Source organism: Eleutherodactylus coqui, chromosome 8, assembly GCF_035609145.1.
Source record: "Eleutherodactylus coqui strain aEleCoq1 chromosome 8, aEleCoq1.hap1, whole genome shotgun sequence".
In the NCBI taxonomy this organism is placed as follows: Eukaryota; Metazoa; Chordata; class Amphibia; order Anura; family Eleutherodactylidae; genus Eleutherodactylus; species Eleutherodactylus coqui.
This window is the reverse complement of record NC_089844.1, coordinates 173,503,985-173,520,137: the sequence shown is the minus strand read 5'-3', so window position 1 is coordinate 173,520,137 and position 16,153 is coordinate 173,503,985. Positions and strand designations below refer to the sequence as shown.

Here is a 16,153-nt window from a genome sequence, read left to right as displayed (position 1 = left end):
TGGCTATGAAGGCTACAATGATTGGGCTCGGTTCCCACACTCTAACAATATAACTGGAAACTCATTCGTGTCCTCCTAAAATAGACCTCATGTTCTGACGAAAAATCCTCATATTTGACACTTCATCATAGAATGCTAACACTTAAACCAAGAACATCAACAGCTGAAATCACACAGAACCTGGGAGGAGACCATCTTGGAATGGTGAGATCAAGTGGTTTACTGTAATTGTGACTTATCTGACCGCAAGATAAGGTGTTATGAATGAAGAGAAGACCATTTATGTAGGACTTCCCATCCACAGTCCTACTATATAGAGAGTGGAATTTACCTCCATTATTGCCTCTACTTACAAGTCATCGTTGAGGTAAGTTCTGTCCTCCAGAACGGGTAAGACCTAATAACAATCAATTCCCATAAACATCTTGTTGGATATGTAGGATTGGGCCTTTTGTTTCTAGCCTGTAGAATAATCATAACATTGTTCCTATCTAACAGACTGGAATACAAGTACTGCCAACCAGTAACATCGCCACTTTGTCTACTTTGTTCTATTTGCAGTGTGTTCTGAATGAATGAGCAAAAGATTGAATCAAAGGGTGTGTGCCAAGATTAAACCTTATCCCCTATCCACAAGTTAGGGGATAACTATCTGATCGGTGCGGGTCTGTCTGCTGGGACCTCTATTGATTATGAGAACTGAGGTCCTGAAGAGCCCCAAATAAACAGAGTAGTGGTCTTCATTCATTTCATTCAGAATGTTGGAGATAGCAAGGTAGAAGGACTTGTCTGTCTACAGCAGTCCCATTAAAATGAATGAAGCAGGAGTGCCTCCACTCTGTTCATTCATGGACCTCAGGAATCCCTGCCATTATAATCAGTTGGGAAACTAGTAGCCAGGCCCCCACCAATTAGATGATCGACCACATATTCCACCGCCACCCTGTTCATTAGGGGACCTCTAGGACATCTGCTGTTGTAATCGGTGGGGGTACTAGTGGTCGCATGCCACCGATAAGACTGTTATCCTCTTGGCACAACCCTTTTAGGAATTGTGCACACAGTAAAAGCCAAGTGCATGGAGCTCACAGAGTCACAGCTGTTTAGTGTTTCGTCACTCTCTGGGCTGCTGTATGGTGTCTCTGTGTGGCACCGTGTTCTCCATAGAAGCATCTATTAGGTTGTGTTCAGACTTCTGTTAATGGGTTCCGTCATTTTGACAGATCCGGCAGTCTTTTTACATTCTTTTTCCTGTTCCACAACTAAACAGAATAATAGAAATCTGAAGCAAGCCTTTGGGGAAATACTTTGATACTGTAACACATGGTGGGTTTGTTACAATTGTATCCAGTTTAGACAACCTTTTATGAACTACATACATCAGCAGCACCAATTTGTATCAGTACAGATAGAATGTATCCAATCCATAAAGGATTGTCCAGACTTGGATACATTGTAACAAACCCTCAGATCGTCAACCCTGTACGTAATTTCAGCCTCTAGATGTAAACAAGAATATTCTCATTGACTGATACAAGGAGTCTCTTTATTTTATGATGATTATTCTTTATTCGCTGATGTTCTCTGCTTTGTGTTACTTTTTCTCATATGTGTGTTTATACTTTTCTGTGTATTGAGACAATTAGCTTCGATGCGATAAAATATATGAAAAACTTTTTTTATATGTGTCCCTTTTTTCTTTGTATTTTTGCTATAACTTTATGTAATGGTAAATACTTTCATATAAAAAAAAAAAAATTATCATAGAGGCGATAACTTTATAACCAGCCAAATTATATTTGCAAGTTTTTGAGTCTACTCAGTTCTGTTCATCAGGTTGGTATTACATCCGAAGACACATATATACAGTATTTATACAGATAAGAGTATAAGAGTTTTGTGGTCTTTAAACTGATGTAGGTTTGTAGAGCTGGTACCCCCACCATCCATGCACCAGATCATTCAGATGTTGAAGTCCCCATGTAATGAGTCATAAATCCCAGTATTAGATTCAACCCTTTAACCCTGGGAAATTCTTAGCAGTTTGATTTCCCATTTTTTTCTTTCTTGTTCCGTAATATGATCTTTTAGGATTAAGACCTTTAACTCTGTCACACTGCAGTCTGGTTCAGAAGAATGGTTCCCCACCGGTGTATCCAGCCTCTTCATTATTGTATGTCTGTACTAATTCGTCTTGGACTGCAGTCTCGGCTTCATGTTCCTATTGTAGATTCCTTCAGGGCACCTTGTACACTGCATCATGTGCACCACATTGGAGGATGACATGAGGACATGTCAGGGATCTTATAGTCCTGTTGGGTGTTGGGTATGTGGGTGGTGCCTCTTGCTTGGATATTGGTACAGGTCTTGCATTTTTTGCTGTTAATGATAGTGGGGACACCAGGCCTCTCAACCTACATCAACTGAGAGACAATAAATCTCTAACACTCTCTTAGCTGCGGACTTGTGTGTGTTTCTTCAGGTATTTTCAGGAGGGGTATTGTCTCTCCTTGAGTAGAGCACCTAGAAGGTGAGTGAGGAGACTTATAAGGCCATGCATGCTCATCTGAGTAATATGCAAATATGGAAGATGGAAAAGGCCTCTGTAGTGCCTTCTATTGGATGGCAGCATTCCTGTAAATCAATTTCCGACCCTTTATAAAGGCCTTAACAAAGATTGAGAATTGAAAACCAAGCCAGAATCCATATACAAACAGCTGTTTCCGGGTTCTTGTCCCTCATCAGTGTGCAGTAGGATCTTGGCTTGGCTAGTGAGAGGCCTATGATGTGGGTTGGGTATTGTCTTTCCTTAGGGAGAGCTCTCACTAGGCAAGCCAGAATACCACTCTCTCACTAGCTAAGCCAGTATCCTACTGCACACTGATGAGGGGCAAACACCCCGAAATAGCTGTCTGCATTTGGATTCTGGCTTGGTTTTCAATTCTCAATCAGTGTTACAAAGACCTGTATAAAGGATAAGACATTGATTGCAGGAATACTGCCAACCGATAGATGGCGCTGCAGAGGTATTGTTCCATCTTCCTTATCTTCAGTTCTTTTGGTATGTCAACCTGATAAAGAGACCTAAGCAGTCTCAAAAGATTGCGAGTATAATTTTTTATGGTTAGCCAAAGCATAGGCATCACCTCTCTAATACTTTTGGGTTTTTTGATACAAGAGTATTCAACATTATAGATTTTTCTGACTAACATGGTACTCTGCTATTTTTGCCCTACATCATGATATAACTTTACATTTCTACTTCCAGACCAAGTTCTCTTGTGGGATTTTTCTAGCTCCTAATACTTTCTGTGAGGGACCACCTAGAGGGTGGTCACTTCTTGTATCTTCTTTCTTCCATGAACTCTTTGTGTTAGGTTAGCTTCACATCCCTGTTCTGCATTCTGTCTTCATGCTCTATCCTGGGAGCAGGAAAACAGAATGCCAGATCTGTCTAGTGATGGAAACAAGCGGCACAACATTGACTATAATGGGGTCCGTCCAGCTACCATCCGGCCCATACGCATTTTTCCAGCCAATATAATGCAGTGTACTGTGCTTTTTCTTCTTCCTGTGCTCTATCAGTACTGGAAGAACAGAATGGAGCCTTTAACACGAATATGAATCTAGCCTTATCTTGAGCTTGAAAGGAGTAACAAAGCATTCTGTAATCTACACTTACATTTCCTATACAAAGAACAACATTTTATAGTTGTATTCATGCTATCCTATATAAGGAAGACATCCAGCCATTCTGGAGAAATTGTCCATCAGTTCATCTATTCTTCCAAGGAAAGTTCCTCCGTTCCTGAGTTCCCTCTGTCTGGAGGGAACAGGGGGTCTGGAAAAGGACAAAAGGGTCTGGAGAGGGGACATAGCAGTCCGAAGAGGGGACAAAGCGTTATGAAGGTGAAAGATGGAACTGGAGATGGGATAGAAGGGTCTGGAGAGGACAGGGAAGCCTTGAGGAGGACTGCGAAGCCTGGAGGGAACAAAAGTGAGTGAAAGAGGATAGAGAGGTCTGGAGAGTTGACAGAGGGGTCTGGAGTAGTGAATAAGCATGTTTGGGAGGACAGAGGGATCTGCAAGGGGATAAAAGTGTCTGGAGAGGGGTAGCAGGGTCTGGAGAGGGCACAGAGGTGTCTGTACCCTCTCCAGCCAACTCTGTTCCCTCTGCAGACAAGTCTGAAAAAACAATATTGGTCAAGCCATAGGAGAAAATTCCCCAGTGCTCCAGGATATATATACACACAGCCAATACTAGGCTGTGTATGTATATCCTGGAGCGCTGGGGAATTTTCCCCTACGGCTTGACCGATAATCTTTTTTCATATACCGTATTTTTCGCTTTATAAGACGCACTTTTTCCCCCTCAGCGGGGGGAAAAAGTTGCTGCGTCTTAAAGAGCGAATGTGCCAAAAATTTGTTTTTAGTGTGATCGCGAATTTAACGTGCGAACGCGATTTAGTTAGCGCGATTGCACATTAAACTCGCGATTGCACGAACAAATGTGCGATCAGTGAAAAGATTTCTCTCCTCCCCACTGCCGCCCATACATACCTCTGATTGGTGGTGAGCGCCGGTGGGTATTACTGCTGCTCCCCGCCTCCACCAAACGGCTTCCTTCCTTCCTCCTGCTGCACACAAGCGCCGCTGTGACATGGAGTGATGGTTTTTCAGACTCTGCTGCTTCTTCTGCTCCGCCGCCCGGCACTAACCCTGCGCTGTCCCTGGGTGAGTTAAAATTTTTTCCCCCTATTTTCCCGCTCTAAAACGGGGGTATGTCCTATAGACTGGTGCATCTAATAGAACGAAAAATACGGTATATTCTACGATCCTTCATTCGGGGCCTCTCCTTGATGCTCTCCCTGTGTGGATGTCGAGCAGACCAGGACAGATACACCAAAATACCCTGACCACATGACTCACTTGGATTTGGGGCGTGACGGAGCTTCCCTGTCCAGGGGGCACCGGCACACCAGGCTGAGTTATTATATATTTCTCACTCTTCACAGGACATTTATTATGTACGTATGACTTCTTTCATCTATTTCACCCTTGGAGCTCTGTCTAGCTAAGTTTTATTCTGCAGAAGAGTCTGGGAGAGAACAGACAGTGGGGTCTGGAAAGAAAATACAGTTGTTTGGAGAGAACAGTGGGGTCTGGAATTGTTTGTAGGGGTGAGAGATGTCTACAGAGTGGACAGGGCTCTCAGGGAGGATGGAGGAGCCTGGGGAGGACAGAGGGGTTTGGAAGGGGATAGAGGAGATTGGCAATGGCTTTCATCCCTCTATGCATTATACACTCAGCCAAGCAAGCGAGCATGCATGTGTATGGGGTCAGGGGGAGATAACTGTCAGCTAAATGGGCATTTGGCTGACAGTGAGCTAAAATGTATGTACGGCCTTATAGTATAAAAGTGTGTCTCATAGTATAAAAGTCATCATATCAGAGCTATCGCACTCAGCCAAGTTAATAACCTCTCTGGCTGATTTCAGTAACACAATTACTTCCCTGCTGTGCTGGGTGCACATGAATATAGACTAGCATTGCCATAAATCCAGGAGGATTTGCTTGTCTTCTTTGCTCTAACTAGAGGAGACTTTTCTGGAAACAATTGTTACATCTTGAGTTGAGAAAATTTCAGTTTCTCTGACCTTCAGGAACCGTTCCTCATCTGGTTAAGAAGTCATCTGGTCCAATGTTAGTCTGAATGTCTCTAGGTTTCATGTTGGATGACTATAGATAAATCAATATTGTACTTGTTATACATTTGTATTGATTCTTATATCGTTGATAAATCTGTTGGCTTTTTTTCTAGGACTTTTAGCAATGAAGCCCAAACTGCTGTTCTGGCTTTTTCTACTCCACCACCAGAGATCTTCTACGAGTTTGCCAATTCTTAAATATGACTGTAGACCCGGCACGATGGAAGAATGCAAGGATGCTAAATTTGTCCCAGGTCATACTCTGTTAGGAGAAGGCATTGATATCGTCACCATGCAGACAACCGGCTCTTTTCTTCTGGATCTACAGGACGTTGGAGAGCAATGTCAATTGTGTGCTAATCCTCACAACAGCAATGTCCTACAGAAACTACCCAAGGCGCTGGTGGACTGGAGACCAGAGACATCATGTTATAGAAATATACTAAGCTCTGTGTCTTCTTCTCAAGTGTCAGTAGCCAATACAGTGACTTCTGTGGTGCAGAATGATTGGAAAGTTGGTCTGAACTTAAGCATTCATGTATTGAAAGCAAACGTAGCTGCGGGAGGGTCTCACAGTAAGATGGCCAACTTCGCCAAAAGTAAAAGCATCACTGACAAATACAACTTTCTGAGCCACAAACTGGAATGTGCTTTTTACAGGTATTGCCCGTTTCCTGCAGTCAGTGGAGTAGGGAGTTACTAGATATGGATGTTTGAGTAATTTATCTTTTTTTTTTTGCTTTTGTCTCAGTTTTCGCCTGGGATCAAATGCTTCATTAACACCTCATTTTGAGAAAGCTTTGGAAGAACTTCCAGATTCCTATGATAAGAACACCAAGGCTGAGTACAAACGACTTATATCCAGCTTCGGCACTCACTATATAACCCGTGTTAAAGTCGGAGGTCAGATCCAAGAAGTCACTGCGGTGCGAACATGTCAAGTGACTATGAATGGTTTGAAGATGGATGAAGTCAAGGATTGCCTTGAAGTTGGAGCTGAGATTGAGATATCTAAAATGGGCAAGTCAGCAAGTATCAACTCCAAAGTTGAACACTGCAAAAAACAAATGACAAAAGCAAAATTCGGGGGTGATTTTCATCAAACATTCAATGAACGTATATGGGAGGTGAGTTTATGAACTTGGTTCTGCTGCCTAAGCTTCGAAAGGGGTAGGGGAATTTAAGAAGAGCCATACTCAACAACTGTGATGTAGTGAAGTTGCGTAGCTCTGTTCAATCTGTACAGGGGTAAAAATGTGCCCGTTTTCACCACCCATGGCAGTTTTCTACCAGAGTATGTGGGACTTAGTAGAAAGGGCATATACCCTGGATGACTCTACTCTAGTGGGCTCTGCATCGGTCGTTCGATGGCCATACACATCAGATCTAAATCAGTCAAACTCATAGATTTAGATAATACCGGCTATTCATCTAATATATATCTAGGTTTGACAGACGAGTTTGGAGGAGGAGAGAGAAATGTGTCTGGAGAGGACAGAGGCAGCCGGAAGAGTCTAAATGAGGACAGAGGGGTCCAGAAGGGTCAGGATGAGTTCAAAGGGGATGAAGGAGTCTATAGGGTGCAAACAAATATAGACTGATATTGTCTTATAATCAGGAGAATGTATTTTTCTTTTATTGCTCTAACTAGAGGAGACTTGTCTAGAACCATTAATCATGTTACATTAACAAAACACTACACTGGGTAAGCATTCTTCTGATTGATATCAATGAACTTTTGCATTATCATAAATGTATGCCCAGCTTATTTCTACAGTTAAAATATAAAGACAATGATCGGCCATGATCCCGCTGATTAACTGTCTGGAAGATCGTTCATACAATCAAAATAGTAACAAGGTCAATCTAGGCTTAGGTCCAAAGTGATCAAAGAACATGCGAAAAAGTTATATTTACCTGCCCCCAATCCTTTCATTCCATTAATGGCCGGTCCCCCAGTGGTCTTCACTTTCGGTTGCATGTTCTGATGATAATGTGCAGCTAATCACAGGCTCTTCTGTGCAGCCCCATGACCCTATTGTCAGGACATGCACCTAGAAGTGAGGGTGAGTGGAGGATTGGCCACCAAAGGCATGGAAGCATTGGGGAAATCAGGACAGGTGACTATTCTTTTATGTTATAGATTTGACCATTATGGCAAATGATCACCAAGGTTTCTGTAGACCATGCCATACACTTTTTATTTCAGCCATGGTTGTCAGAAATTTTTCAACAGGATGGATCATGTCTTTTGTACACTATGGTCTACTACAGTGTTTCTCAACTCCAGTCCTCGGGGACCCCTCCTAAGTATTGCACAGGTGATTTAATTATTATCAGTCCCTCAGACATTGCCACAGATGTTCTCTCTATAGGATATCCTGAAAACATGACCTATTGGGGAGCGCTGAGGACTGGAGTTGGGAAACACTGCTCTACTATCATCCATCATGAATAGAGATGAGCGAACGTACTCATCCGAGCTTGATATTCGTGCGAATATTAGGGTGTTCGGGATGCTCGTTACTCGTAACGAGCACCACGCGGTGTTCTGGTTACTTTCAGTTTCCTCTCTGAGACGTTAGCGCGCTTTTCTGGCCAATTGAAAGACAGGGAAGGCATTACAACTTCCCCCTGTGACGTTCAAGCCCTATACCACCCCCCTGCAGTGAGTGGCTGGGGAGATCTGATGTCACCCAAGTATAAAAGTCGGCCCCTCCCGCGGCTCGCCACACATGCCTTGTGAGTTAGCTGAGGGAAAGTACTATCGTGCTGGTGCTGCTGTAGGGAGAGCGTTAGGAGTCAGTGTAGGCTTCAAGAACCCCAAAGGTCCTTCTTAGGGCCACATCTACCTGTGTGCAGGCTGCTGCTAGCAGTGTTTTTTTGTTTTTTTTTCTCAAAATCGGCAGTGCAGAGCATTGCACCCGGCATTAGGGACAGAAGTGGTGTATAGGCAGGGAGAGTGTTAGGAGTGAGTGTAGCCTTCAAGAACCTCAACGGTCCTTTCTAGGGCCAAATTTAAGCGTGTGCAGTACTGTGCTGGCTGCTGTTAGCAGTGTTGCATATTTTTTTTTTCTAAAAATCATCTGTGCAGAGCATTGCACCCTCCATTGATACTACAGGGACAGAATTGTGTAGGCAGGGCCACAACACAGTTATTGTTCATTGAATATACGCAGTGGGTCCTTCCCTTTGCAAAAAAGGACAAAAAATTATATTTGGCCAGCCTGTGTCAGTCCTAAGGTCTCCGTGTACGTGTGTGCTGCGTGGACAACGTACAAAAATCAGACGCAACCAGCTACGGTTTACTGCAGGCTTGCGCCATTGTCTTTCCTGACTGGCAAATACCTGCTCTGCTAGAGTTAATAACTCTGCTACACTATAGTTGTGTGACACTTTTTGAGGGCCACACCACAGATATTAAACTTCTTGTTCATTGAATATACGCAGTGGGGTCTTCCCTTTGCAAAAAAGGACAAAAAATTATATTTGGCCTGCCTGTGTCAGTCCTAAGGTCTCTGTGTACGTGTGTGCTGCGTGGACAACGTACAAAAATCAGACGCAACCAGCTACGGTTTACTGCAGGCTTGCGCCATTGTCTTTCCTGACTGGCAAATACCTGCTCTGCTAGAGTTAATAACTCTGCTACACTATAGTTGTGTGACACTTTTTGAGGGCCACACCACAGATATTAAACTTCTTGTTCATTGAATATACGCAGTGGGGTCTTCCCTTTGCAAAAAAGGACAAAAAATTATATTTGGCCAGCCTGTGTCAGTCCTAAGGTCTCCGTCTACGTGTGTGCTGCGTGGACAACGTACAAAAATCAGACGCAACCAGCTACGGTTGAGTGTAGCCTTGCGCCAATTTCTTTCCTGCCTGGGAAATCAAATCACTGGTAATACAGCATGCTGAGTGGTAGGGGTAGGCCTAGAGGATGTGGACGCGGCCGAGGACGCGGAGGGCCAAGCGAGGGTGTGGGCACAGGCCGAGCCAGTGCGGTGGCCAGGGGTAGAGGCAGGGCCAGACCGAATAATCCACCAACTGTTTCCCAAAGCGCCCCCTTGCGCCATGCCACCCTGCACAGGTCAAGGTGCTCTACGGTGTGGCAGTTTTTCACAGAGACGCCTGACGACCGACGAACAGTGGTGTGCAACCTTTGTCGCGCCAAGATCAGCTGGGGAGGCACCACCAACAGCATGCGCAGGCATATGATGGCCAAGCACCCCACAAGGTGGGACGATGCCCGTTCACCGCCTCCGGTTTGCACCACTGCCTCTCCCCCTGTGCCCCAACCTGCCACTGAGATCCAACCCCCCTCTGAGTACACAGGCACTACCGTCTCCTGGCCTGCACCCACACCCTCACCTCCGCTGTCCTCGGCCCCAGCAATGTCTCTCAGCGCAGCTTCCAGACGTCGCTAGTGCCACAGTTTGAGCGCAAGCGCAACTACGACGCCACGCACCCGCACGCTCAAGCGTTAAACGTGCACATTGCAAAATTGATCAGCCTAGAGATGCTGCCGTATAGGCTTGTGGAAACGGAGGCTTTCAAAAGCATGATGGCGGCGGCTGCCCCGCGCTACTCGGTTCCCAGTCGCCACTACTTTTCCCGATGTGCCGTCCCAGCCCTGCATGACCACGTCTCCCGCAACATTGTACGCGCCCTCACCAACGCGATTACTGCCAAGGTCCACTTAACAACGGACACGTGGACAAGCACAGGCAGGCAGGGCCACTATATCTCCCTGACGGCACATTGGGTGAATTTAGTGGAGGCTGGGACAGAGTCAGAGCCTGGGACCGCTCACGTCCTACCCACCCCCAGAATTGCGGGCCACAGCTCGGTGGTGGTATCTGCGGCGGTGTATGCTTCCTCCACTAAAGCACCTTCCTCCTCCTCCTCCTCCAACGCAACCTCTGTCTCGCAATCAAGATGTGTCAGCAGCACGTCGCCAGCAGTCGGTGTCACGCGGCGTGGCAGCACAGCGGTGGGCAAGCGTCAGCAGGCCGTGCTGAAACTACTCAGCTTAGGAGAGAAGAGGCACACGGCCCACGAACTGCTGCAGGGTCTGACAGAGCAGACCGACCACTGGCTTGCGCCGCTGAGCCTCCAACCTGGCATGGTCGTGTGTGACAACGGCTGTAACCTGGTGGTGGCTCTGCAGCTCGGCAGCCTCATGCACGTGCCATGCCTGGCCCATGTCTTTAATTTGGTGGTTCAGCGCTTTCTGAAAAGCTACCTCCACTTGTCATACCTGCTCGAAAAGGTGCGCCAGCTCTGCGCACATTTCCGCAAATCCCACACGCACGCTGCCACCCTGCGGACACTGCAACATAGGTTTAATCTGCCAGTGCACCGACTGCTGTGCGACGTGCCCACACAGTGGAACTCTACGCTCCACATGTTGGCCAGACTCTATGAGCAGCGTAGAGCTATAGTGGAATACCAACTCCAACTTGCGCGGCGCAGTGGGAGTCAGCCTCCTCAATTATTTACAGAAGAGTGGCCCTGGTTGGCAGCCATCTGCCAGGTCCTTGGAAAATTTGAGGAGTCTACTCAGGTGGTGAGCGGCGATGCTGCAATCATTAGCGTCACCATTCCTCTGCTATGCATCTTGAGAAGTTCCCTGCAAAGCATAAAGGCAGACGCTTTGCGCTCGGAAACAGAGCCGGGGGAAGACAGTATGTCGCTGGATAGTCAGAGCACCCGCCTGTCTATATCTCAGCGCGTTGAGGAGGAGGAGGAGGAGCATGAGGAGGATGAGGAGGAGGGGGAAGAGACAGCTTGGCCCACTGGTGAGGGTACACATGCTGCTGGGCTGTCATCCTTTCAGCGTGTATGGCCTGAGGAGGAGGAAGGGAAGGAGGAGGAGGATCCTGAAAGTGATCTTCCTAGTGAAGACAGCCATGTGTTGCGTACAGGTACCCTGGCACACATGGCTGACTTCATGTTAGGATGCCTTTCTCGTGACCCTCGCGTTACACGCATTCTGGCCACTACGGATTACTGGGTGTACACACTGCTCGACCCACGCTATAAGGAGAACCTTCCCACTCTCATTCCCGAAGAGGAAAGGGGTTCGAGAGTGTTGCTATACCACAGGGCGCTGGTGGACAAACTGATGGTAAACTTCCCATCCGACAGCGCTAGTGGCAGAAGGCGCAGTTCCGAGGGCCATGTAGCAGGGGAGGCGCAGAGATCAAGCAGCATGTACAGCGCAGGCAGGGGAACATTCTCCAAGGCCTTTGCCAGCTTTATGGCTCCCCAGCAAGACTGTGTCACCGCTCCCCAGTCAAGGCTGAGTCGGCGGGAGCACTGTAAAAGGATGGTGAGGGAGTACGTAGCCGATCGCACGATCGTCCTCAGTGACGCCTCTGCCCCCTACAACTACTGGGTGTCGAAGCTGGACACGTGGCCTGAACTCGCGCTGTATGCCCTGGAGGTGCTTGCTTGTCCTGCGGCTAGCGTCTTGTCGGAGAGGGTGTTTAGTGCGGCTGGGGGAATCATCACAGATAAGCGTACCCGCCTGTCAACCGACAGTGCCGACAGGCTTACACTTATCAAGATGAACAAAGCCTGGATTTCCCCAGACTTCTCTTCTCCACCAGCGGACAGCAGCGATACCTAAGCAATACGTAGGCTGCACCCGCGGATGGAAGCTACGTTCTCTCTCACCATCCAAAACGAGGACATTTCTGCTTCATCAATCTGTGTCTAATATTCCTCCTCCTCCTCCTGCTCCTCCTCCTGAAACCTCAGGTAATCACGCTGAACGGGCAATTTTTCTTAGGGCCACAAGGCTCACTCATAATTTTTCTAAACAATTTTTATATGTTTCAATGCTCTTAAAAGCGTTGAAACTTTAACTTGAACCAATTTTTCGTTAAACTGGGCTGCCTCCAGGCCTAGTTACCACTTAAGCCACATTAACCAAAGCGATTAATGGGTTTCACCTGCCATCTTGGTTGGGCATGGCCAATTTTTTGGATGTACATTAGTACTGTTGATACAGCAATTTTTGTGGGCCCTCGCCTACAGTGTAATCAAATGAATTTTTAGCCCACCTGCATTACAGCTGACGTTACATCCGCTGTGTTGGGCAATGCAATGGGATATTTTTGTGTATCGCCGGTGGGTTCCAGGGAGCCACCCATGCTGTAGGTGCACACGGAGTTTAACCTACATCTGTCCACTTGTAAAGAACCCCAGTCTGACTGGGGCATGCAGTGTGGGCCGAAGCCCACCTGCATTAAGCACGACATTACTACCTCAGCTGTGTTGGGCAATGCAATGGGATATTTCTATGTACCGCCGGTGGCTTCCTGGCACCCACCCATGCTGTGGGTCCACAGGGAATTATAAATGCATCTGTTTCCACTTGTAAAGAACCCCAGTCTGACTGGGGCATGCAGTGTGGGCCGAAGCCCACCTGCATTAAGCACGACATTACTACCTCAGCTGTGTTGGGCAATGCAATGGGATATTTTTATGTACCGCCGGTGGGTTCCAGGGAGCCACTCATGCTGTGGGTCGACAGGGACTTCACAATAGGGAGTTGTACCTGCCTGTGTCTATGAATTAAAAACCGCAGTCTGACTGGGGCATGCAGACACCTTGACAGAATGAATAGTGTGTGGCACATAGGTTCCCCATTGCTATGCCCACGTGTGCAGCTCCTGATGGCGGTGGCACAGGATTCTATTTCTCATTACTTCTGTACAGCATTGTGGGCTATCGCCCCGCCCCTTTTAAAGAGGGTCGCTGCCTAGCCGTGCCAACCCTCTGCAGTGTGTGACTGCGGTTCCTCGTCATGGCAGACGCACTTCTAAATAGACATGAGGGTGGTGTGGCATGAGGGCAGCTGAAGGCTGCGCAGGGACACTTTGGTGTGCGCTGTGGGGGGGAGGGGGGGTTGGGCAGCATGTAACCCAGGAGAAGTGGCAGTGGAGTGTCATGCAGGCAGTGATTGTGCTTTGTTGGAGGTAGTGTGGTGCTTAGCTAAGGTATGCCATGCTAATGAGGGCTTTTCAGAAGTAAAAGTTTTTGGGAGGGGGGGGGCCCACTCTTGCCGCTATTGTGGCTTAATAGTGGGACCTGGGAACTTGAGATGCAGCCCAACATGTATCCCCTCGCCTGCCCTATCCGTTGCTGTGTCGTTCCCATCACTTTCTTGAATTGCCCAGATTTTCACACAAGGAAACCTTAGCGAGCATCGGCGAAATACAAAAATGCTCGGGTCGCCCATTGACTTCAATGGGGTTCGTTACTCGAAACGAACCCTCGAGCATCGCGAAAAGTTCGTCCCGAATAACGAGCACCCGACCATTTTGGTGCTCGCTCATCTCTAATCATGAACTGTTGTTCACTTTTCTTTCACAAACGCTGGCCATCTGGAATGGACAAACTTGCTCCTTTGGATGGATGCTATTTCATGGATGGCCAGCTATAGCATGAAAAGAAATGAATACCTGCAGATGTTGTGTGTTGATCTAAATATAAAACTGTCCTTTATATTCACAGGTGACCGGAGGAAATTCAACATTTGATCTCCTCTCAACCGACAAAACCGCTAGTGATGTCTTTGAGAAGTGGATGGAAAGCCTGAAGACTCACCCCGGCCTGGTCTCCTTCTCCTTAGATCCTATTCATAACTTGGTGAGAATTAAGGGAGCCAAGAAAGAGAATCTCAGGCTGGCCATAAGTGATTATGTCAATGAGATGGCTGTAACACTGAAGTGCTCTTGTCCTGGGAATGACTGTTCTTGTGAATGTCCAGCTTCTAGGTACACAAGTTCTAACTGCTGCCCAACACATCGAGGAGCCGCCAAGCTGCATGTCAACATTAGAGACGCCACTGGACTGCGAGGTGACTACTTCTCACAGACAGATGCCTATGTGAAATTCAGATTTGATATTGCTGATTTGAGAACCCCGACAATCTGGAATAATAATAAGCCCACATGGAATATGACTTATGATCTGTCAGTTGTAGAGCTCAGCCCCACTAGAAAGTACACTATAGAGGTTTGGGATGAGAACAGAAGATCTGATAAATTTTTGGGGAAATGTGAGAAAGTCCTGACTTCAGGTGATACTTTTGATACGTGTTACCTAAAAAGAGGAAGTGTTACATACTCTGTATGGGCTCCGTGTGCTGATCACCTCCAAGGGCTGTTTTGTCAGGATTATATACCAGTACCCCCACGTGGTTAGTCAAGGCTCCAATATACAGTATCTCCTTATTATGAATGCTTTTGCCCTGAGGGAGCTCATTTGTGCAACCTTATAATTCTCCCCTTCTGCATGCCCCTGCTCGTGGTAATGCTCATTTAGACTTTATTAACTTGCTTGAATTGATCATATTTAGCAATCTGTTTCCACCAAACAAGAACAGTTATAGCATTTAAAAATGACAGTATAAGTGCTTACAATATGGCAATACATGGTTTTGTCCCCGGAATAACACACAGATGGGACAGGATAGACATGGCCCATAACTTTCCTACCAGTTGCACAAACATTGTGCATAGAAACAGGGTCCGAATGATCAGAGGATCATCTGGTAGATGTACTGTAGGACCAGACACAGGAATAGATCTCAGTCAACAGAAGACTATCCTATGAAATGTTTACCATGGAGCGAATGACAGCACTATGGTCATTTCTTCATAAATAAACATGACATGGCCCAGTAGAGGTAAGTATCCCAAGGGCACAAGGTTCCCAGTCTAGCACTGGCCATACGGATAACTCTTATCCATACATGACTCCCACAGACTTGGATTACTCTGCAGAACTTCTGAATCAAACTTCAAATAATCTGCAAGTTATTTTTCCATATATTAATGAGTGAATGAAGGCTAAGACCAAGAAGAAACCAGAACTTTGGCTTTGCTTAGATTCTTACTACAAATGATGACATGTAGCTATAGAAACAATTATTTCTGACTTACCACTTGTGTCTATGATGCTGCAGCTTTTTAGCTAATATTCTGTTTCTATTCTTTCGCTTATTCGACTTTTTAATTCTAGATGCAATAAAGAGCAATTCTAAGTCATCACCTGTGTTATGTTTGTGGATTTTGCCTTGTATGATGGAAGGTTTTGTGTTTTGGCACATGTGAATATATGATCATACATACAGATAATGTGCACAAATGTGGCACAAAAAATGACAACGGCTATTTAATTTAGTTTGCTAGTCAATGTGAAGTTCTCCTTTTTGCATCAGTCATGGCCGTGTCTTGTGCCAGTGATGCTATTCATACACACGAACATTGGTCATTAGTATCCGGCCTATCAATAGCAACACTCACATGGCTATCATGGTCATAAACTGTTGATTGTCACCTCTTAACAGAAAATCAAGGTGCTAAAATACATTCACACCTCAACAGGCCGAGGAAAGAGTTACTTTTTTGTTCTTCTCACCCATTTACATA

At 46.2% G+C, this 16,153-nt stretch overlaps 1 protein-coding gene across 2 annotated transcripts; it reads left to right on the top strand.

The window, feature by feature from the left end:
- Positions 1-212: 212 nt before the first annotated feature.
- LOC136577202 (perforin-1-like) lies at positions 213-15,760 on the top strand. 2 transcript variants are annotated; one of them, XM_066577002.1, is made up of 4 exons: positions 213-367; positions 5,822-6,368; positions 6,460-6,835; positions 14,232-15,760. In XM_066577002.1, exons 2-4 carry the CDS (start codon positions 5,833-5,835, stop codon positions 14,922-14,924), a joined length of 1,605 nt encoding a protein of 534 aa, XP_066433099.1. In that variant the 5' UTR covers positions 213-367; positions 5,822-5,832; the 3' UTR covers positions 14,925-15,760. The 2 variants fall into 2 exon arrangements, with proteins under 2 accessions (XP_066433099.1, XP_066433100.1); XM_066577003.1 differs by lacking the exon at positions 213-367 and adding an exon at positions 4,674-4,734.
- Positions 15,761-16,153: the final 393 nt, after the last annotated feature.